Source organism: Cimex lectularius, unplaced genomic scaffold (assembly GCF_000648675.2).
Source record: "Cimex lectularius strain Harlan isolate CLEC.00 unplaced genomic scaffold, Clec_2.1 scaffold233, whole genome shotgun sequence".
Taxonomy (NCBI): Eukaryota; Metazoa; Arthropoda; class Insecta; order Hemiptera; family Cimicidae; genus Cimex; species Cimex lectularius.
The window spans coordinates 241,800-266,751 of NW_019392939.1; the positions used below are offsets into that span (position 1 = coordinate 241,800).

A 24,952-nucleotide genomic window follows, 5' to 3' on the forward strand; every position below is an offset into this window, starting at 1 on the left:
CACAGCGGAATTGACCGCCATAAATAAATTAATAAATACAGAATTCATTTTAAAAAATATATATTATGCAAATAAGTCGCTGGTAGTTGTATACTTTTGACCGGTGAAGACGGTCGACCCGGTCCAAACAGGTACGTTTATCACCAACGAGGAAGGTTATTCGCAGACCCTCGAGCTCGACTCGTAGTCAACACGTGGTATGCTATGAATTTGTGTCGTTTGTTATGAATTCGTGCATTTTCAGTCGATTTTCATCTTAAAAACTCTTGTGACACAATAAAAATCGGCAAAAATGAGCAGGAAAAACAAACCATTGCGTCACAAGGAGAAAAATACGTTTAAGGTATGAGATTAACACTAGGAAGTATATATTTTTTTTTATAAAATGTTCGTATTAAGATGTCAAACATTGTTGTTCTTCAAACTTGAATGGTCCACTACTAGAAAAACATTGCTAAAACTTTTTTTTATTGTTCTTATTAGACCAACCAGTGATTGTCCAATGATATATATAGAATAAATAAACGCTTACAGTCTTAAGGCACGTGTATAAATGACACTTTTGTCCGGAAATATATGTCAAGTCTCATCAGAAAATCGCTTTGACCGTTTACTGATTTTTTTGAAATTACTAGAAATTCATGTCATAGATATATATGTATACGATAGTTCTCAAAATAAGAAACTATCCTTAAATAATTCTAAATGTTTATTATCACTTTTTCTTACATAAAATCTCCTATTTTCCATTCCTGTACCATTAATCAAAGCTTGTATTAGAGATTTGGCGTCATCTTTGATCTTACCTTTAAGAGAATGTGTGGTGATTAGTGACCGTTAATCGATATTTATTTAGAAATCGTGAGATGCGGTCTGGTGTGATATAGGTTTCAGAAAAACATTTTCTTTATCGTGCCAACATTTCGGTCTTTATTGAGATCATCTTCAGGGCCTGGGATTTACAAACATTGTTTACATATAACAATTACATTTTAGATGTGGAAAAGTGAATTTATACAATGCAAAATATNTAGAGATTGTTATGGAGGATCTGTTTGTATATCGTTATGTTTTTGTGGTGGAAGGATTCATGGCTTAAGTAATCATTCTGTGAAGTAACCCTTTGGCCGTGTTTATTATTGTATGAAGGGGATGGTGAGATGTAAAGTTGAGGTAGCGATCTGTGTTTCTTGGTTTTTGATACCAATCTGTGATTAATGTGCCATCTGGTTCTTTTATTACGAGTGTATCTAAAATGGTATTTTTTTGTTTTTGATTTCATGTGTAAATTGTAGGCGTGGGTAAAAGCTATTAGCTTACCTTTAACCTATATTTACAAGAAATCAAAAATCGCTACTTTAAAATGCTTGGCTTCATTATCCGAAGTTCAGTTCAATAATCCTTCTTGGTATGTCCATCTATATAATTCAGGGGGGCCGAGGTAGCCGAGTGGATAAGGCGTCAGACTCTCGGCTAGTAGATCCCGTGGCCTTGGGTTCGATCTCCACCATCGCCTCTGGACTTTTTCTGATGCCTAAGGGGACCGGTGGTTGCAATTGAAAGAAATTGACATGGCACTCATCAATAGAAGAGGTGGGATCGGATCTCAGCGACCCTGAATTTGGTCCCAACCCTCTTCAAAAATGAGTTTCTTCGATGAAAGAACACCGGTACAATGGTGGCTCAAGTTCACATTTGTGTTGCGAGCCCTCCCCCAAAATATGGAGCCAGGGATAAAGTACAATAAGCTGTACAGCTCAGCTGCAGTGCTCAGGAGGGAACTCCTCCAGTCCCTGGTATCAAAAAAAAAAAATCTATATAATTCATTTGTTTGGCCTATTCTTGTATATGCCTCAATCATCTGGAATCTGCACTACAACGCTGATATAAAATGCCTTCAACGTTCAGAATAAATCCCTTCATGCATTATATTTCAAATTAAATTGTCACAATGATAAATCCTCTCATGCTCTTGTTAAATCTTTCTTCACTACTTCTGATCTTGGCTGCAGAAGAAAGTATTTTGAGATTATTTTTATTTTGTGTGGTGTTTAGTGTGTTTAGAACACATGTAAACTCAGTTGCAGCTATGCTAATATCATTAATCAAATTCAATATCAATAACATACATATAACACACAAAACAATATAACATATAAAACACTCCACGCATCTAACAATTCTACATAGTCTAATTCAACAATTTATCTACATTCCCTAATAATCCCGTTCTTTAATAATCCTGATAGGCTGTCCAGGCCTGAACGACAAACCATTACCCATTTCTTCCCCTTGTTGGCACCTCTCACCTCAAAGAAGACTACTCCTCATTAGAAAAATTGGATTTCTATCTCTACTTTCTTCCCTACTTTTGCAAAACCCAAATCATATATAAACAAAAAACATTAACACCTCACTAACACTCTCAGCATGACACATAACAATGACACATCTACACAGAAAACACACTGAGTGAGTACAAATACTTAGATTGAATTTAAAATTTCTGTTTGTACAAATTCAGTTTTTCGCATCTTATATGTATTTGCATAATTTAAACAATATTTATAATCCATGCCCTGAAGATGATCTTCAATAAAGATCGAAACATTGGGACGATAAAGAAAATGTTTTTCTAAATCCGCATCACACCAGACCGCATATCACGATCTCTAAATAACCTTTTTTTTCCAAATTAATTAATAATTGTATAGATTCCCCAGAAATCCTGGTAAACTCCAATTTTATGTACCTCCTTGCCGCCTCAGAAATCACAAAATATTTTTATTTGAATATAAAGGTACAAATTTTGTCCCTGATGCATCATAGAATGTAACAACATATGCAGTACTGTTGATTTGTTTAATACTTCTGTTTCCCCATTTAAAGCATAATTTTATTTAGTTTAAAAAAAAATTTTTTTTTTTTTTTATAATTCCTAATCATTATAAATATGACAAGGTGTTTAATTAAATTGTTGTTTTATTTATAAGAATTTTATTATCTTTTTCATTGATGTGTAGTATAGGGTTTCATTCTTTATTAATGTTGAGGTATTTATAACCATTTTTATTGTATATATTTTTTCTCCTTACTTTTGTATACTTTTTTTGAATAAATGGGTTTTTGACCTGTAAAAAACAAAATAAAAAATGTGAAACTTGGAATTAATATACGACCCGTTTATGTACAAATAGGTTTTTTACACTTGTATCCTGTATCCTGTATACACTCATATAACTCTCAATTCTGCACCCATTTGATTTTATCTAGACATGATGAAAGCCTCAAAATGCAAAATTGTGGTCTGTGTAATTATTCTAAAGATGAAATGGAAGAAAAAAGTCCTGTATGAGTTCAAGAATGGGTTTTGAGACACGAAAAAGTCGGTGCCTACAAACAATTAATTCCCAAGCTCAGTATGTAGGATCCAGTTCAGTTTTCGAATTTTTGAAGGATGAAACCTGCTGATTTTGAAAATTTTGCTTGTAAAATTGGTCCTCTTATATTAAAGCAATATATCAAATGTATATTTCAACCACTTGCAATTTCTGTTGACACTAGTCACAAAAGTTGGCCATTCGTTTACTTTTCTTCCATTGCAATAAGTGTCATGTAAACATGAGTGACAAACAAGAGTGGTTTGAATATAAAATTTAAATCTAAAAAAAATTACAATTACAATTTTTATTTAATAGTAGGTACCTACTTACCAGATGTTAAAAATCGCAAAGTTACAGCAAGTCATTCTGTTACACTAATAGCTTTTCTGAATTTGGTATCTTGCTATGATTTAAGAGGACCAATTTTACAAGCATGCTTTTCAAAATCGGCAGGTTTCATTCTACAAAAATTCGAATCAATATGATGTTTTTGGGAAATATGTTGCATCTGAAACGAGAAGCCTCTCTTCCGAATATTTACTTTAAAAAATGAAAAGAAAATTTCAGCAACTGGAGATAAATGAGGAGGACAAGCTGCTATAAAATCCAGCTTCTCACAGCTACAGTAATCCGAATTCGGTTGCTTCGGTTTGTGGATATTTTGATTCGTCAAGCAAATCTGAACAATATACAAATCTACAACCACTACAATCCGCAGGACACCTTGCAAATGTTTAAAATGGGCTCAAATTCAATACAGCTCACTGACTAACCAATGATTTTAAAAAAAGATAAGTAGGCCAAAATTACCAGAAATGACCAAATTACAGATTATACCTTGTGCGATTTCTACTTGAGATCTGTGAAGTTTGTTTTTTCAAATCATCCTAGTCCCCTCACTTCTGTGCATCAACATTTTACAACCTTCAGTGATGTTTATAAGTACACAATCACATAACAATTTCAAATAAAAAGCAAAAAAAAGTTTTACGAACTCTGGTTTTTTCATTTCAAACATTTACAAAGGACACAATTAACAAAACAGACCAACTAACTAATAAAACAGCAAGATTAGAGAGAAGAAAATAATCAGCAACTACCAATCAACCAATTGTACCCTGTTAGATTTCTACTTGAGATCTGTGAGGTGATGAACTTGAAGTTTGGCCTTTCTTACTTAATTCATTTCAGTACAGTTGAATTACGAATATTTATGATTTTGTTCAGTTAATAGCTATGACTGCATATAATGACTTGTAAAAGTGTAAGAATATTAATAATCTAAACATAAAAACAAATTTGGCCTGCCTATCCTCGCTGGGTTAGTTGATTTTGAATTTCTGCATTTTGCATTTCTAGTTTGATGGAAAAATCCCAGAATTAAAAAATGTCTAAATTTAATAACTTATTTAAATAACTAAACATATTTTTTTTATAAAGCGCATATTTAAGATAATGTTCGTTAATAAAAAGTAGTATTAATTTTTTTAAATTTTATTTACAGTTTCAACCATTCTCAGAGCGGATTAACAATATCAGAGTTGACATATTTCACAACGTTAAGCATAAATATGAAGAGGAAGAGGAAGAAACGACATTTTTTCACCAGACTCTCGAAAAGTGGATACTTCTCAATTGTTCTGGAAGCTTTGTCGAATTACGCGAAGATATTGGAAATGACGTTTTAATCCTGCCACAGGTTGTCGCACAAAAGGACCGCCTTGTGGACATTTTGAAAAAACATTTGGCCATGAAAAACATTTTAAATATTCAAGCTGTTTTAGAGTAAGTTATTCTATATTGTGGTATTTCTTTTTCTGATTGTGTTTTTTCTTGCAGGTTGGTTGTAGCTTTAGCGAAAGATTTAAGACAAGATTTTTGTCCCTATTTTGATTCAGTTTATGAGCTTTTGGTTAATTTATTATCAACAAAAAATATAGACCAGCTTGAATGGACGTTCCAGTGTCTTGCCTATCTTTTTAAATTTCTCTGGAGATATCTAGTTAACAATTTTTCAACGATATTTGAGTCATTATTGCCTCTTTTGAGCTCATCTAAGCCATACTATATCAACAATTTTGCCGCTCAAAGTTTTGCTTTTGTTGCAAGAAAAGTGAAAGACAATGACAAAATGATCAAAATGATTCTTCGCTCTTTAAAGAAATCTCCTGATGTGAGTTTTATTCAATTTAAACGATATTCTGATGTTAAAAATTAATATTTTTGTTTCTATCCGAAGTGTTTGGACGGATGTGGAAGGCTACTATTTGAAGTTATCAGAGGAGTCCCAGGTCAGTTCCACAGTTGCGCAGAGGAGACGTTAAAAGCCTGTTTTTCCTCTTTGGAAAATGAATCAGTGCCGCATTTACCAATGTGCCAGCTTTTAAGAAGCACAGTAACACATTCTTTATCAAACATTAATGTAAAACATATTTCCTTGTTATGGAATATTCTGAAGGTATTGTATACAATTTTAATTGTTTGTGATTCATTTTACTTACAGACTGTTTTGTACAAATATATAAGCACGAACAATTTTAGGAGGAACTTTTGCGTTTTCACTCTCAGTGGAAAGAGTCTGGCACTGAAAAGAATGCACAAAATGTCAAATTAGTTTTGGACATGTATCAGGAAATGATTGAATTTAGAAAATGTACTTTTGTTACCGATCATGAAACTGTTGTCGAGGTTTTGATTAAGCTTCTTGAACCTCAGAACCTTATAAACTCAGAAATAACTAGACAAATCGGCCGTTCTCTTGGCATTGTTTTGTTGTCCCAGAACATCAAGCTCTCACAGGAGTTAAGTAGTAAAATTGTTGTTTCGGTAAGCAATTGAAAAATAAGTCTCAATGTTAAAAAATATTATAATTTATAACTTTTCTTCTAGACAATGGATTATTTGAAAGAAAATGATTTGATTGATTTTATAACAAACATTTTTGACTATCCTGGATTTGAAGGGTTAGTACTTCCCAGATTGATTAGCTTCTGTTCAGCAACAACACCTTTCAAAGCGTTGCCTTTATTAGTACGACTTATTTTGAAAAAATCAAATACTGCAAAGAATACAGAAGAATTATTGTGCTGGACCCCGTATACTTTAGATTTTACACCAATAAAGTAAGTAATTCATTCTAGGAGTGTTTTTTATTGTAACATTATTTATTGTGTATTTTACTTTCTAGAAACATGTACTCGTTAAAATTATGTGATGAGTATTTAAACTACATCTCGTCCAAAACACTTCCTGACTTGGTCAATGATATTGACACGACTGTTTCCGTGCTGAAGGTACTTCCGCACATCCTTCCTATAAAGAAAGTCGAAGCAATTACCTTCATAAGCATTGTTGTTATGTCATGTTGTGAAGTTCTTCGTGATGAAATCAACAGTGAATCAGATAAACTGATTTCAATTGTATCTGTTGGACTGGAAACACTCATTCATTTGAAGCCGTCTGAAAATATATTGAAAATATGCCCACCGGAAATCATCCTCGATGTACTATTACCATTTGCTAGTAAGCAAAACTTGGAGATATTGAGAATTTTAGATTTTTATATTTGCATGGACGAGGTAAATCTAATTTCATTGTTTTACAATAAAATTAAATCTTCCCTCATCGAGAATCTTCTTTCGCCTTATCAAAAAGTAAGTTATTTCATCAAATAATTTGCATCTTTTGTGAATTTTTAAAATTAACCAGAGTATTTCATAATTTTAGGTACGAGAATACACTACACATATATTATATAGTATAGAAAAGTCTTTGGCTGAACCCAACAAACAGATGGTGTTTTTGTTAGAGGTCTGTTGGAAAGCTGAACAAATACCCGCTTCCATTGCAGAATACCGTGATAAAATGAAAGAACTTCAAAAACTGAGCTGCACGAACGAATCTGTTTCTACAGGGATAGCGAAAAACCAACTTGACTATGAAGTCATCTTGAAATACCTGATCGGCGTGCTTTATATCAACTTCAAATTAATCTGGGAACCTGTTTCAAATTTGATAATCACATATGCTGATACTTTGAAACCGAATCAGTTTTGGTCGGTGTTTGGCAAAGAGCTGGACAATGTTGGAAAACTTATCAGAGACAATATCGACGAACAACCTGTTGTGTCGCCATACAATTGTGAGTCAATTTTTTCCATCTGCGCGCTTCCATTAAAGAAAAAATGCTAAGTTTAATGTGAGTATTTTAGGTGAATTTTTGACGGAAATGTATTTATCGTTAAACAGCTTGGATGAAAAACCCGATCATATTCAACATAGAATTTTACTATGGAACATTCTACAAAGCTGCATTCCTGTGTGTGAAGCGAAGAATAAAGATATTTCAACTCAGTTTCTACTTTTTATGGAGTAAGTTTATAACGTCCTATTATATCGTACCAACCGGTCATTACTTTTTTAAGTAAATATGTTTTTATAATTGTTTAGAGAAGAGTATTTGAAAAGAAATAATGAAGCCGCGTTCTCTTGCGATGTGAAGAAGAAAACTGCTGAATCGTCTGCAGTTGATGTAGAAATAACTCAGCTTGGTGAAGAAGAAATGGATGTGGACATTGAAAAAGAAGAAACTCTTGTTGATTTAAATGAAACGGAAAAAACGCCTGATAACCAGCCTGCAAAAGAAGAATCTTTTGCTGAAGAAAATGACAACACAGATAAAAAATTCAGATCCATTACTAAGTAAGTTAATGCTTTAAAAATAGTAAATTGCCAAGTTTAGATAGAAATTTTTTAATAACAATTTGTCTTCCTTTTCAAGGAGCCTCTTAGCACATATGGAAGTACTCGGCAAAATGAGATCTCCGAAGAATATGCACAGGGAACCCGAGTTGTCTAAAATTTATTATGATTTTCTATCACATAAATTGCCAGATGTTCAAAAAGCTGCTTTAAAATGCATCATGACGTATAAGCATAAGTTTCTGACTCCTTATAAGTAAGTCTTAATGAATAAACACATGTATAAATTGATATTTTTTTTAACAATTGTAACTTTTAGAGAGAACTTATTTGGCTTAATCGACGATAACACTTTCAAAAATGAAATAGCATTGTTCAGAGTGGATACACAAAGCGATATTATAAAATCTGAACACCGGCCTGGTCTAATTCCTATTGTATTGAGGTAAAAAAAAATTAGATATAGATGAAATTTGCTCAGTTTAAAATTAGTTTATTTTTATTTTTAGGATAGCTTATAGTAAAATGTACCAAAGTGGCACAAAAGGTATAACGAAGCATGCAAGGAAAGCTACAGTAATTCGATTCCTGGCTGGTTGTTCCAACTCCGAGCTTAGTGATTTTTTCAAAATGTCCTTCGCCCTTTTTAAAGAAAGCGTCGACAGCGAAAAAGGTAAATTATTTAAATTCCCGTTTTTATTGTTTCACAAGGAAATAATTTATTTTGTCAGGCGTCATTGAAATGGCCAATAATATAATGGAAAATGTCGACCTGGAAAAAGTACTGCCTCCCAAGAGGCTTCAGTCAGCGATTTATCTCCTGAATACGCTTTTGACGTACTGTGGTGGACTTCTTGCCTATGAGCAGCTTTCATACCTCATACGCGTTTTGATCGCCTTGGGATCAAATGTCACAGGTGTTTTAAAACAAAAGGAAAACGTTCATCCAGGGCATGCCAAAAATTTCAGGAGCATCAAAAATATCTGTTTTGAAGGGTTAAACAAATTTTTTTCAAATTTTGATAATTATCCATGGACACCTGAAGAAATTGATGCCATGTTTTTGGTAATTATTAATTAGTTTTAAATGATAAAATTACTAAATTAAAAATTTAATTAATTTTCTTTTGTAAGGTTTTCATTTGGCCTTATATTCCAACTTTGCAAGTCGATAGCATCAGCAGCCCTTCTCAGCTTCTTAAATTATTTTTTGTTTGGAGTAAAAACCCCAGGTACTTTTTTAAAATTTCCTCTTACTTATTTTATTTGTCAAATTAGATATATTTTTTTTTATTATACTTTTTTTTTCAGATTTTTCCCTCTTCTTGGTAAATTTAATTCTGAAGATAACGAGATGACCCCTTTGACTTCTATCATGGCACTGTGGCTTGCCCATAAAGCTCATGGCTCTGTGTGCAATATGATAATGGAATTGGTCGAATCCCTTTTGACTCTTCAAGATTTTGAAAAGTTCGAGACTATGGATGAACAAGTTGTCGAACCTTTAATAATAAACTGTATGGCTGTTATAGACGAAGAGAAATTGAAAGGTACTGTCAATAGACTATTAGAATATTAAAGGGAAATATTCCTTATTGGAGTGACTTAAAAGAGAAAAAAAGACTGTTTACAACTGTACTAAGCATTTCTTGAATTTGTGTCCACATTATATTGTTTTTATTTGTATAATTTTGAAAACATATCCCCATTTTATGGTCAGCGCTTGTTCGACCTTCCTTTAAAGAAAATGCCATTCGTTCATCAAATTTTAAAGGTTAAGATAAGCAGTCTGGGAAAATGAAAAGTGCATGTAGAAAAGAGACATACAGGCTACATTAAAAAAAAAAATCAGGAAACCTTGTAAACATGACGAATTGTGGATTTTCTGGTTGCGAGGCTGATTTGAAATAGTTCATTCTGATTTTTTTGAATTTTGAAATAGTATGAATTGGTTCCAAAAGGCATTCTGTTAGTTTTGAGTTCTTTTCAGAAGACGTTGTACAATGTTGATTACAAGGTCTTTGATAGATAGTTTTGATTCAACAATTCCTTCTTCTCAACAACAAAGCAAAAACTTACAAAAATCGAATAGAATAAATAAATAGAATCTAATTTCTTCAGCACTCGTTGCCAACAACCTTGACCTTGCTCCTTCAGACAACATACTCTGTGCAATGCTTTTTTAGAGAAAAACATTTTATATATTGGAAGATAACGTACCAGATTTTCTAAATCAAAATCCAAAGAGTGGTATCGCACAGGTAATTGATCAGCTGTCCTCTTGATTGGCAATTGAGAGCCCAGTGTGATGAGTAGAGCAGATTTGCTCTCAAATTGAATGAGATCCTAGACATGGATGATGGCACGTATATGCACATGTACGTACATGCAGCATCCTAAGTTTGCTAAAGTAATTTAAAAAAAGTGTCATAACACAGACTCACTCCACCTGTTTGGTTCTCTGCCCTGCCCAGCCTGTAACAGGTTTTTGTGCAGTAAATACCTTCAAAACGTTGTTTTATTATTCGACCTCAAAGTTTAACTTATGGTTTTTCCTTTCTTGAAGGTGGGATAATAGGTCATCTCAAAAAAACCACAACCAGTTTTTATCCACAGCATTTCGGATTTATTTTAATCCTTACTCAGGTGAGTTAACGCAATGGTTAAAACAGTGGTCGTCAGTCATTAATATTTTATAACAGTTTATTTTAAAAAAAGACCCAGTGTGGTACATATTTAAGTCTTTCAGACTCCAAACAAACGTTTTAACATTAAAACCTGGTTCAAAATATTGAATCGTTTGTTCGGAGTCTGAAAGACTTAAATGTGTACCACTTAAACTGTTATAAAATATTAATGTCTGACGACCACTGTTTTAACCATTGCGTTAACTCACCTGAGTAGGGATTAAAATAATGGTTAAAATGGTTTTTTTGGGAGGACCTATTGTCCCACCTTCAAGAAAGGAAAAATCATCAGTTACCTTCAAAACGTCAAAAAAAAAAATATCAAAAGAATGTAAAAAGTGTTATAAAGGTAAAAACTCCCATTTAACACAGTAAAAAATTTTACCTAATAAATTAATTATTGTCTTAAGCATAAAAATAGTTTATTTTATTATCCAATAAAATACAGTGAATTTTTTTTTTCTTCATTATAATTCACCACCACATTCATGGCTAAGCTTTTTTTCTCTTAGTTATACATTTTCTCCCTTACTTTCATCCAGAATGTGTTACAAAAGAAAAAAGTCCCACTCTTTTCTTTAAAAAAACAAAAATTTTTTACTCTTACCTTTGGTTCCGGGTAGCCGTTGCATCGCTCCTTAAACCACAGAAAGACTGAGAAATGGAAAGTGAGAAATACACAAGTGATGGAACATAGTGAACTGGCATATGGCGAACATAAAACAATTTCATGGAAAATAAAAAAAATACTAATATAAAAATACTATACTATATAAACTGTAAAAACCTAATTTTTGGCACAAGACACAAAATAAAAATAGTGTCAGAAAAAGAGTCTTTTCTGTGATTCAAATTTCTATCTTGGTTTTGTTGAATTTGGAATTAGCAATAAAAAGATGTGATTGCACGGGAATTTGGTCTTTAGTGATGACCTATTTACTAATTAAACATATAAACTGTATTTAATTTAACTTCAATTTGTTTTATTTAATTTTATTTTCTTATGCTGTCACATTTATTTTGTAATAATAAGTATTTTCAAAATATAGTTGCAGATGAATTAAACTATGGAAGCAAACTGCTCATGCCTCACGTCTCTGCCATTTTGGAACGGCTCGACCGGAAGCTGCAATCCAAATTGCCACTTACAAAAAAGGATTCTGAAGTCATGTCAAGAATCACCGAACTCGTTAACGATTCAGAATCGTCCGATAAACTTCTCTCTTTACTTTTCCCCAGTCTTATAAAAAAAGCAGGTGCTGGAGAAGAAATCATAATGCCGCTTTTAACAACCGTTTACAACCTTATAAAGAATGTCGAAGATCCCGGGAGATATGTTCTAAAACTTGCTCCTTTGTTTGGATCAGTCGATGGTCCAATGGCGAGAAAACTTCTTTTTTCTATCGTCGTAACACTATCAAACAAAAAAGGGTAACATTTTATTAAATAGTTAGTTTTATTAAATTTCTTTTTATTAATTTATCTTCTTTATTCAAGATCGGAAAGTGGATTGGATGGAGCGTTGTTGGATGAAATGAATGCTTGGGATCCCAAATGGGTCGATCAGCCTGATTTTCAACGGAGGCTGAATGCTTTCAAGAAATTAGAGGAAATGGCCGGAGAAAAAAATATTTCGGTTAATTTGGGAGTGGTCGTTATTTATACATGTTTTCATTTTATCAAAACAGTAAGTTAACATTAAAAATGTGACTTGAAACGTTTAATAAACATTTTAATTGTTTACATTTTTAATTTAAAGGAAAAGGATATTTCTCTGAGAGACAATGCCAAACACACATTAGAACTAATTTCCCCACTTCTTTGCGAGTCTGTAAAAGACGACGCAAACCTCAAAGATTTAATTTTGAATGACGCCATTTTAAATCAGATACGTAGCGGATTTTCAGAAAAACAAACTGAAGCTGTTCGTGACGATTGTTTAACATTTTTGGGACATATGGTACTATTTTGTAATTTAAATTAAATATTTAATTATAAAATACTAAATATATTTATTTTTTCAGGCTCGAGAATGTGGAGATTATCATCCAGTATTAAAAGATCTGTCGCACCTTTCAAACAAGGAGGATCCAGAAGTGGATTTCTTTGAAAATATTAAACATTTACAGCTTCACAGAAGAGTTCGTGCTATGCTAAAGTTAGTTTTGATAATTGTTAACAAATTTTTTTAACTGTATTAAAATAAAAATATTTACTTAAAGATTTACGTTTTTCTTGGCAGGTTTTCAAATGTTGCTGAAAAATTGGAAAAACCGTTCACAACACGAACAATAACGCAATTTATTCTTCCTATAGTTTCATATTATTTGCTATCGAAGAAATTTTCAAATAAAAACACAATCCTGGATTCTGCAATAGGGGTAACATGGAAATTTATTAAGCTTGAATGTACTTTTGAAAAATTTGCATCAACATTGCATTTTTTTAGGCCGTTGGGACCGCTTGTAGACTTTTGCCTTGGCACCAATACCAAAATGTTCTTCTCTACTATTTGGGAAAACTTCAGACTGAGCCAGATTTCCAGAAGCAAATCGTGAGAATATTGGTCGAGATACTCAATGCATTCCATTTCGATCTAAGCCAAGCTGATTTAGATCTCTTCAATATCGAAAAAGGAATAACCGATAAAACAGAAGAAAGCACTACTGAAGACTTGGGAAATGATTCAGAAGAAATCCCTGCTTGTACAAATGAATATGAACCTTCAGCCCTAAGTAAGATTTTTTTTTAATCAGCAAAACTATTACTGATATAGAATTTTCATATATCAAATAAAAATATACTTTTTTATTATATTTTAGAAACTTCAGTTCCTGTTGAGAACGAAGAAGAAAAAATCGACGAGACAAAACAGATAGCTTCGATTGACAAGATGGCTCTTTTATCAAAACCTCATGCAAACAAAGTCATAAATAATATAATCGTCGTGCTTCTTCCTCGGTTACATTCGATTCTGGCTGAGAAGATGCATTCAGAGTCACTTCATAAGCTATCTGCAAAATCGGGCGATTGCAATTTAGACGAAGAAATTGTTCTGAGAATACCATTGTCAGTCGCAATCATCAAACTTTTACAGAAACTACCCTCTAAAAAGTTTCTCGATCGGAATTTAATCGGGTAATTTGTTATATTAATTATTTCTTTAATTTAATAAACTCCAGACTTTTTCTCATTATTATCGACGTTTTTCCTTAATTTCAATTTTGATGAATTTGATTGTGTCATGGACTGGCAGGATGTCATAATATAATAACCAAATGCCATTGCGTATTATATTATTAAGAATTTTGTAGAAAATTTTGGCTTAAACCTGGAGCGCCAAACTGCCGTTTTTGTCTTTTTATTATTTTGTAAATTATCATTTTTAATAGTTTGTAACTTCGGTTTGTTACTTTTTTTTACTTGTTCTTTTCATTCTTGTTTCTTGCTTATGAAAGTATAAAGCTGGGTGCACACTAGGTCGGTGGCGCGGCACGGAACTGTCCCCCAAGAAGGATAGATTGAAATGAATGTAACCTTCTAAATGGTAGGGTGACGTGGCGCGGTTCGGCTCAGAGCCGGAGAAAGTTGCCAGACTTCTCGAACCCGGCTCCATGCCATGCTACCAGCCTAGTGTCCGCCGGGGCAGTCGGAAATCTTTGAGTTCAGGTATATTCGGCTGCCCTCAGACGCCATATTTGTAAAGACGAAGCCAACAATTGTGGACGTGGAGACTCCTGGAAATGCAAAATCAACACTAAACCGCAGTGCTAGTCAGATGGAGGGGGAAAATTCGACCAACACGGCCGAGAGCAGTTCCTACATAATGTGCGCACCTTCACAATTCCACGCCACCCCACCGACCTAGTGTGCGCCCAGGTTAAGACAGTATTTTGTACAAAGATTTACACCTATTTAGAAGTATCTTTCTGCAAAATTAAAGTTTACTAGAATGATATTAATACAGTATAGTAAGATGAATTTGGATAATTAGTCTGGTTAGGAAAGGTTTGGCAGTAGAAAGAAAGGCGGTGAAAAAAAGAAATGCACTGAGGATGCGCCCTTGAGGAACATCTGCCTTGATTCTCTTCTCTGACCGACATTTATAATTTAAGAATAAGGCAATTTGTGAGAGTTCTTGAACTCATTGCCGACTAGTCAAAGACAGCAGTTGTGCATTTTCAATAAATTAAAAAATAATTTAATCAGAAAACAATGATAAAAAAAAGAGGTGTACTTAAATCAAGTACAGTCATTCGAGATTTATATATATTAACAATATTTATACATTTTTTACAGGATTGTAATGAAAATGTGCACACTGCTTAAATCACGTTTGGAAAGTGTTAGAAAAGTAACAAGAGAAACATTACAAACCATCATGGCATCGCTCGGACCGGAGTACTTGAATACTCTCATAAGGGAAATGTCAGGGATCCTTATCAAGGGGTTCCATGTGCACGTTTTAGCGTATACTGTGCATTCTGTTCTTGTCTCTTTAAAGCCAAGCTTTAAAAGAGGTGATTTAGACGAATCTGCACATTTATTGCTGAAAGTAATTATCTTCATATGTTTATCGCCGTCAACCGATATATTTACACCGTTTTTATTTTAGGTGTGCAAATCAGATCTATTCGGTGGCGCTTCGGAGGAAAAAGAAGTCCACCAGATTGTCGGAAAAGTGTTGGAAGCAAGATCAACAAAAAGTTTCGATATACTGCACATTTTGGCTACGTATGTTACCGATCGTTACTTGTTAGATTTGATCATACCATTAAAAGAGGTAAATTACAACTTTTCGATAATATCTTATTTTAAAATTATACCCTACTAATATTATAAAATTGTATTTTAGGAACTGTCAGCAACATTGTCACATAAAAATTTAACAAAGATCGAAAATTGTTTACAAAATATAATACACGGTTTGACAGAAAATGACTATATAGAGCCGCTCTCGCTTTTACAACTTGCTTACGGCTCAGCTTCAGAAAGCATACCCATATTAACAGCAGACTTGAAGGATGCACCGGTTGACCAAAAAAGTCTTGAGTTTGAATCGAGAAGGCAGCCAGATATTTACATAATACCAGAAGGTATACGGATAATTGTTTTTATTGTACCAACAGTTTTTATTTTATTTTTTATTTTTTTCCAGAACCAAAAATGAAAAAAGCCTCCCAATCAAAAGTATGCTCAAGAACAAATGCACACATCTTGGTTGAATTTGGTTTGAAGTTGTTCCTATTACTTTTGAAACGGAGCAAAGTCAAAGGAGAACTTTATAAGCCACAAATCGATCCTTTTGTTAATTTATTGATAACCTGTTTTAAATCGCAGCATGTGAAGGTGAGTTGGACTAAATTATAATTTCAACTTGAGCTTAGATTCCTTTCTATTTCATTTTTCCTGTTTTTAGTATATCCCACTTCAGATATAAAATCCGCCTGTATCTTATTCTCGAAATTTTGTGTATAAGAGGCTCTTAATATTGTGCATTTAATTTTTTCTCATAATTATCTATTGGCTTGGCTTGTAAAATAAGTCCAGTGTTTTTCAATAATTTGATTTTATCCCTCTTTATTTAGGCATTGTTATTATTTTTGTATTTTTCCAAGGTGTTTTGCTAATTTAAAATAAGAGTTATTGTCCTCCTTAAACTCCAATGCGAGCGGATGGCTAACCCTTTCTCCGTTCAACCCAATACCTTTGTTTGTATTACAAGATATTTCATATCCAAAGGTAAATCAAATTTCAGTTACATTTTGTTGTCTCAGACGGTTCAAATATCAAAAATGATTGTGTCCAGCAATGAACATACAGATATTTTGCTGGAGCAAATGGAAACTATTATTGGTACAAAAGTTCCAAATGAAACTGTTATCAGCAATAAACATAAACTAGACGGCAATAATACTTTTCATAAAAGTTCAAAAATTAATGACAACCAAACGATATTCGTCAGCTCACAAAGAAAAAAGCAGTATCTTCCACCCAATCGATTTAAAAATACCGACTCCTGATTGGCTAAAGACAAAAGTCTTCATCTCGACAATTGGAAAATACATTTAAAAATCTGCATGTACTAATAAACAATTAATAACAAATATGAAAGTAGTAGACACTATTAGAATAAAAATAGAATTTAGGATTCCAGGACTAAAAAATACTTCATGATTTCTTCCTGGTTTATATTAAATCTTTTCTTATTCATAGAAATGGTGTTATTAAAAATGTCGATTTTACTGACGAAGATCTTTAATCTTTACTGACAAAGAAAACTATAAAGCAATCCAATCTACCAAATCCAATCTGCCATAAAAATTAAAAGCCTTTGCCACATCACATGTCAAGAACGGGTCCAAATACCAAACTAAATCGGTTTGGTAAAAAACCAAACCATCAATTTTGATTCACAAAAACTACCAAAGTACACAAATATTTACGGAATGAGATACCCCATTGATCCCTACGTACCTCCAATCTGACGATGTATGAACTGCCTTCAATTTAATCATAGTAGTACCTCACCCTTCAACTCTTTGCTGCAATTTACGCAAATGGTTTGTCCTTTTTGACCCCTATTATCCTGTAGGAAAATGGCCAATAGACGAAGAACTCATTGGATGGGATGCTTAGGATATTCAGACCAGAGACTATCTTGTGCAGTCGGAAGTCGTTTAGCTTCTTCTTGTCCAAATGGGAATAATTATTAAACAGGAAGAAGCTTTTCATGAGTAGTGTCTGGATGAGGTGAAAGGCTAACGTTTTGTACCAATCAGCAACAGCAACATGCTCTATATAACAATTTTTACCTTCTTCATTGAAGATTTCATTTTCAAACAAACAAAAACTAATTTAAAAATTTAGAAAGCCCTGAAAAATAGAAATACATTTTTATATGTAATAACCTAATTTATTTAAAATTAAATTAAAATAATACCTAAAGAGAACATCAAATTTTTAAACGTTTGGTGTTTTTTCTTTTCAAAACCCTGAGCCACAAAATATTTTAGCAATTAACAGTCTATCCATCAATTCTGTAATCATATTTAATGTAAAAATAAGCAAATTTTACCTTTAAAAAGCAAAAAGTTGAAGAAAAAACTTCACAGCCAGTTTTCTCGGTGTCAATGGAGCTACACTGGAACAATTAATAACATTTGAAAGCTGATTTCACTCAATTTAAAAACTGCTTCATAGTATCCATAGAGGTTGGGAAAATAATAGCCATTAGAAATAGGTGTGTCCAAAAAATGGCCTATGGTCACAAATGAGACCAGCTGCACTCTAAGGATTAATGGTTACCTATTACCACAAAAGTAAAACACCGCCTACGCTGCTAGGAAAATTTGTAACAACAATCGTTGACGATGACGAAGTTCAAAATTTTGTCACATATCAACACTAAATGATATGAGACATCACAGAGACTCATTTCTCATTTGCTTTTCAACATGCCTGAGAGAGAGAGCAACTGAATATACTTATCAGAACGATATATGGATTCATTTGTTGACTAACACAAATTTATTGGACAGCATCTTCATCTATAAATCCCTTTTAAAATACAATTGCATTTTTAAAAATATTGATAACTAGGGATGAAAAGTGGTGCTTTACAACAATATTTAGAAAGGAAAATTGTGGGGGAAACACAACTCCAAAAGCCAGATTTTCATTTTAAAAAAGTCATTTGGTGGGATTGGAAGAAGAGGATGGTTAGAGAAGGTTAGGATGCTTTATTATGAGCTTCTAAAGCCCAACCAAACTGTTAATTCTAGTTGTTTAATTCTAGCAATATTGTGCATAATTGGAATGATTAAAGTCAGCAGTTAGCCAAAAACGACTGACATTTGCTAATCTCAAAGGAATTGTTTTACGCCAGGATAACACTTATCCTCCATCAGTTCTGTCATGCGAGCTAACACTTCCCAGTCAGCATCCGCAAACTCCTGGTCTCTTCCATTCTGCTTCCCCATTTTGATTATGGCTGTTTGGTCTATGGCAGGCTCACCTGTGAGCTTGTTAACAGAATAAAAAAAAATCATGAACTGCTTTCTTAGGTTCATATTTAGCTAACCAAAGAGATATCATGCGTCTGATATGTATCATGAATTGAAATGGCTGTGCCCCTCCTATTGAAGGCTATATTTTCTTGGTTCCTTCCTATATTTATAATTGGTTAACATTTAACTCAACTATAAACCCTTGCAACACTTCTGTTCTCCACTCACTCTTACAAATCCACCACGTTTGGTCACTCCTTCCTTACCCATTCCTACAATCTCCGGAATTCCCTACCTAACTCGATTTGCTGTGCCTCAACCTTTTCCACCTTTAAATCTTGTCTTTTTTACTACTTCCTGTTGCTACAATTTAACACTGAGGATAGTTAATTTTTTCTTAATCCCCCCTTTTTTTATTTAATTTAGTATGACTTATTTATTGTTTTTTGCCATTACTTTAAATAATTACTTATATATTCATTTTGACACAAATTGTGCCAATTTTTGAACTTTTTTTGTTATTCAAAAATTGGCCTAAAGCCCCAGAAAAAAATTTATTGTCTTCTTCTTCCTCGCATGCCAGAAATCTGGCATTGCCCCTTTCAGATTTGCACTTACTCCAGGCTCTAAAAAACTATGTAAATGGGAAAACTTATTTTACTTGTGGACTGCATAAAACTCATCTGGATCAGATCATCTATAAAAAACGAAATTATAAAATTTCATGGCAGATGGCAAAAGGTAGTGGAAAAAATGAATCACGTATCATGTACCGGAATTTTTCATAGAATTTACCATCAAAAAATGCCACAGTCTTATTTATAACCCGATATATTCAAATTACCAAAAAAAATTTCAAACAATGTGAAAATGTTTAAAATCATTACCGAGTTTGGACAATTTGATAGTTTCCCTGGTACTCACGATCACCAACGACGATCCCCTTATATCTTTAATTTTGTTTTAATGGGTTTTCTTAGGTTATTAATAATTAATAATAAATTACTAGATTTATAAACAAATTTGTTTTTCAGATAACCACATTGGCGGTAAAATGTATGATATGGTGTTTAAAAATGGAATTGCCATCCCTTGAAAAAAACATATCAACTGTTACTGAAAATTTGTTCGAAATATTGCACAAATATGCTTCAGCTGGTTTATCGAAGGGAGATAATTTTGATCTCGTCATGGCGACATTTAAGGTAAGTTCAGTTCAGCATGTAGCTTTTTTAAATGATGTTCAATTTTTATCTTTTTGTATCAGGCTGTCGCTGTGATAGTAAGGGATGTCAAGTATCATCATCTTCAGAACGATCACAAAAGAGCGTTGTTGCTATATTGCGAGCAAGACCTCGACGACCATAACAGGCAGGCGACAGCGTTTTCACTGATTCATGCTATACTGTCAAGAAAGTTGGAATCGCCCGAGCTGAAAGACGTTCTTAAAAAAGTGGCAATTTTGAGCATAACTTCGGGTATAGACTCAGTACGCCATCAGGCTTTATCGGTAAGAAAATTTGGAACACAACGTTAGTTTTTCTATCCGAAGTTCCTTAAAATATATATTTTTTTTTTTTAATTTCTAGGTGATGCTTTATTACCTTAAAGAATACAGGACTACCATAAAGGATGAAGTTATAGATATCTTATCATTTTATTTTTCCCAATTGTCCTATGCATTTGAATCTGGAAGAAAAAGTGCTGTAGACATGATTACGAGTATTATTAATCATTATCCTATAGTATGTCATATGCTCTTAACTTATGACCTTTATTTGTATGCACTTTTTTTTATATATTTATTTCTTGTTTTAGGAATTTATTAAGGAAAATAGCGGAGTTATTTTTATAAATATGTCCACCATGCTGGTAAATGACCCTGTCCCAGCCTGCAGAGAAAAAGCAGCTTCCACTCTTGAACTCCTTTTGAGCAAAGTCGATAACAATACCAAGGAAAAACTTTTTGATGTTACTAAACTCTGGTTTGTCAACAAGAAGATCACCCTCAGACGATTGGCAGCTCAACTCATTGGCGTTTTTGTAAAATGTGAAAATGACCAATTTCACAAGCGGCTGGATGATTTTCTTCCGTTGGTCAGCAGCCAATTTCTGCAGGGCTTCGAGGTAACTAAGCCTGGAAAGTTTGTACTTCTCAAGAAAGAAGAAAATGAGACTGATCTTAGCGAAGACGAAAGGATGAAAGATCACCTTTTGTTTCAAGTCTTATCCATGCTAGTCAAAATCAGCACGACTTGCTCAAAGTTCCTTAAAGACCCTAAATACACCAGTCATCTTGAAATTATTGCAGGTTTGTCAATTAAAATAACATTTCCTATGTTTCTGTTAATATATACAATTTTGTTTCAGAAAACACAGTTGGGTTGCTAGCGTATCCACATGAATGGGTTAGAGAGTTGGCCGTGCAGCTCTTGAATATAATTGTCCGAATGGTACCACCATCTACGGTTGCAAACGCTGCAAATGATCCTTCAATGGAAAAAGAAGGATTTCTACTTAGCAACACAAAATCCAAAGTGAAAAGTTTGATTTTAGACCTAATAGCTCAAATCGTTCCTAATGAAGCTTCAAACGAAAAATATTTGCTTCAGGTTTGTCTTTTTGTCATCGTCTTAAGTTTTTGTTTCTTTGACACAATTTTATATTTTTATTTTTTGTTTATTTTTCAGTGTATGAAACTATTAGTGTATTTAGCCTGTGTTGTTAAAGAAATTAAAAAGAGCGATGAAAGTCGTAATGAAGAAAACCTATCATTAAGTTGGTTAATATGGCGAGTCAGAAGATCCATGAACATTGAAATTTCTCAACATCCAACATCAACAATAGTGGTAAGTATATTAATAATAATATATTCTTTTTACACAAAATAAATAAAATAAGTCAAAAACATAAAAAGACAAGTCCAGAGCTAAAGGTCGCCTTGGGAGTCTATATCTTCTTATTATTGAAATAAAGTTACAAGTAAACTGAAATTGTGCACAAAGGGAAACAGAAAATACAAATAATACATCCAAATACCCAAGGAAAAAGTGTTTTTGTCTGTAATTGACAGTTCCCCGTTCAGAAGGGTTTAAAATACAAATTTAAAAAAATGAAGATAAATTTTGTGCTGTACGTAATATATAATATTTTATAGTTTTCAATGTGTCACATAAATAAATACATAGATGTTTAAAATTTAAAAAAATCCAAGCTCTTTTAATTTTACATAAATCAACTGAAGCTTAGTGGCACAGAATACAGTTGAGAGCTAGAATAACTTGTGGTCAATTCCAGACCAATTAAATAGGGTCGAGGGTGAGAATCCTAATATCTAAAAATCAGTCAACCATGTTAGAGCAGAGGGGAAAGAATATTTGGTTCCTCTGTGAAAAGAGGAGCTTTGGAAGAAGAAATGAATAAATGGAGACAAAGTAGTTTCCAGGTAAATAAAATACAAAAGGACCCAGTCAAATGCTTGAACAATTCTTCCACAAAAAGTGAAACATATGTAGGAGGAAGAGACCTTATGAAGAAAAAGAACAATAATAATAAATATTTATGGCATAGAACCATTTTACAACAGTAAATTTATAATTATTCAGAAATTGTGAGATGCGGTCTGGTGTGATGTAGCTTTCAGAAAAATGTGTGGCGATTAGTGACCGTCAGTCGATAATTATTCAGAAATTGTGAGATGCGGTCTGGTGTGATGTAGCTTTCAGAAAAACATTTTCTTTATCGTGTCAATGTTTTGATCTTTATTGAGATCGTCTTCAGGGCTCAGTGTTCGTTTTATTGTGCCCGTACAATTACACAGAAAACAAACACTTTGAGCCCTGAAGATGATCTCAATAAAGATCGAAACATTGGCACGATAAAGAAAATGTTTTTCTGAAACCTACATCACACCAGACCGCATCGCACGATTTCTAAATAAATATCGATTAATGGTCACTAATCACCACACACAATAAATTTATACTAAATAAATTACAATATTTTTTAATATAATAATTTGAAGAATGAAATAATTTCAATAAGAAAGATCTTTGCAGAAGATAATAAGAGTTAAAGTTTCACTGCTAACGGTTCTTGACATATTGATGGAGGTTCTCTTGCCATAGGAAAACCATGTATGAGTCTGCAATGACCTATTCTGAGGCAAGCGAGGACTGTTTTTCTGTACGGGAGGTTCAAGTGGCAGTGGACCATTATGTTACATCTTACTTTCTCTAAGCTTGTTAAGGGGCACTTTAAGCCATTCATTTTGCTACTTTTATCAAATAGTTCTCTTGATATGAGTAAGAAAGTATTCTCCGGATACTTGATTTATCCAGATCCCTTCTGTGACCGCCGCGTCAGCAAGAGCATTGCCACGATTGTCACAATGACCCAGAATTCACAATGGCATTTTTCGGACAATCCCTCAGGGTTAAGAGTATTTCCTGAATTAAGAGATTGAGGGGATTGATTCTGTATAGCCAGCAGCACAACTAGAGAATCCTTACACACAACCAGTCATTGTGTGAAGGGCTCTGCGGTGAAGAGGATGCAGGAAGAGCAAACTTATAACTTCTGGAATCGCTTAAAAAGGCAGCTCCCACACCGATTGAATTCTTGGAGACGTCGATATAAACGAAGATCACCTTTATGGTGGACAAGCACAGTTTAAGGAATTTCTGTTTGTGTATCTCAGGCCGGGGTGCTTTCTTTTAGAAACTTAGCCAAAGAGAAATTCTAGGTTTAGGTAGTTGCCAGGGGAGACATTTATCTTTTGAAGAGGAGGTACTGAAATGTCAAGTTCATAAAGCAAGGAAAAGACACATATAACAAAGTGCTTTCTGAAATTTTGAGTATTCTCGCTACTGTGTGAAGATGTAGTTGGAAATACAGGTGAGATTGGGTGCAGGACAATGGAAGATGTTTTGATTAATATTTCAAGTCTAAGAGATTTCGACAATATAATACAATGCTGTACGTTTCTTACTTTTAAAATCTTGTATCTGAACAATGTTTTATTTTGGAAATATAGGACATCATAGTTAATGATTAACATATGGAGGGCAGCTGCTCAGTTTCCTTGAGCCACTCCTTGGTTTTTAATTTTTTTTAAATCCTTGTACTTTTTTTTTTTAATGTAATAAAATGCTTTTCCCTTAAGTTGGGCCATTTCTTGGAGGATTATAGGGTCCATGTGGTAAAAATTTGAAATTATTAAAAAGCTTTATTAATTTAACATTGAAACCCATTTTTGCTACTTAGGTGCACAACGTTAAACAGTACAAAAGCAAGCACTTATGACTGTTGTATCATCTCTCAACAAAAAGATGCACTTATTCCATTTTTATTATAATTAATGTTAAGTAGATTGTTCTTTTATTTCAGCGAACTATGGCATTTAATTGGTTATCAGCTCTAGCGGTTAAATTGAGTAAAGAAGAACTCGAACCAGTAGCTCGGCTCGTCTTGTACCCGATGCTCAGGGAGATGAGCATCGACGATAACCCCTCTTTGAAAAGGATCTCCAAAGAAGCGGCGAACTGTGTCAAGAGCAAGATTGGATCCGACAAATACAATAGCATCGTGGCGACATTAACGACCAGAATCGAGGCGAAGAGGGCAGTGAAGAAGAAAGAAAGATCTCAACTGGTAAGCGCGACATATATTAGAGATTATATTCATCGGTTTTCAATTTATTATTGTATGTTTCAGATGGTCACAAACCCCGAAAAAGCGGCTAAAAGAAAAATACGCAAACAGCTGAAGAAGAAAGAGGCCAAAAAGAGAAAGATGGACTCCATTAAAAAGCATAATTACAAAAAGAAACCCAAAAAAGAGGTCAATCTAGAAACGTTGTGATATTTTAAATATTTTTTAAGAAAATCATAATATTTGTAAATTTTTTATTGTATATATGTTACAGTAATTATATAACATGTTGTAGATATATAAATACATTTTTAAAAGTAAACATTTATTTTTACAAGTCTTTTGTTAATTGTATTATCTAAGCATGTTTGATCATTACCATAATAAAATTTCAACATTATATTTGAAGTTGTCTAGGTTTTATATTAATTAAACCCTAAAATGTCATTTGTTATCTTATTTGAGATAACCAACTTATCAAAGCCCCTTATTATAATCGGTTTTACCAATCAAGAGTTAT

General features: G+C 33.3%; 1 protein-coding gene across 1 annotated transcript; it reads left to right on the plus strand.

Annotated features, from left to right (window-relative positions):
- Positions 1 to 144: 144 nt before the first annotated feature.
- LOC106662806 (small subunit processome component 20 homolog) lies at positions 145 to 24,832 on the plus strand. The gene is made up of 35 exons (XM_014387164.2): positions 145 to 343; positions 4,888 to 5,168; positions 5,223 to 5,556; positions 5,623 to 5,841; positions 5,925 to 6,209; positions 6,273 to 6,505; positions 6,571 to 7,036; positions 7,110 to 7,524; positions 7,595 to 7,754; positions 7,833 to 8,084; positions 8,164 to 8,340; positions 8,404 to 8,529; positions 8,594 to 8,757; positions 8,816 to 9,150; positions 9,219 to 9,316; positions 9,396 to 9,634; positions 11,821 to 12,202; positions 12,269 to 12,458; positions 12,531 to 12,731; positions 12,796 to 12,929; positions 13,014 to 13,152; positions 13,221 to 13,506; positions 13,594 to 13,909; positions 15,071 to 15,326; positions 15,387 to 15,554; positions 15,627 to 15,867; positions 15,930 to 16,120; positions 19,815 to 19,985; positions 20,048 to 20,290; positions 20,370 to 20,525; positions 20,599 to 21,091; positions 21,151 to 21,392; positions 21,471 to 21,629; positions 24,169 to 24,432; positions 24,496 to 24,832. Exons 1-35 carry the CDS (start codon positions 293 to 295, stop codon positions 24,640 to 24,642), a joined length of 8,214 nt encoding a protein of 2,737 aa, XP_014242650.1. The 5' UTR covers positions 145 to 292; the 3' UTR covers positions 24,643 to 24,832.
- Positions 24,833 to 24,952: the final 120 nt, after the last annotated feature.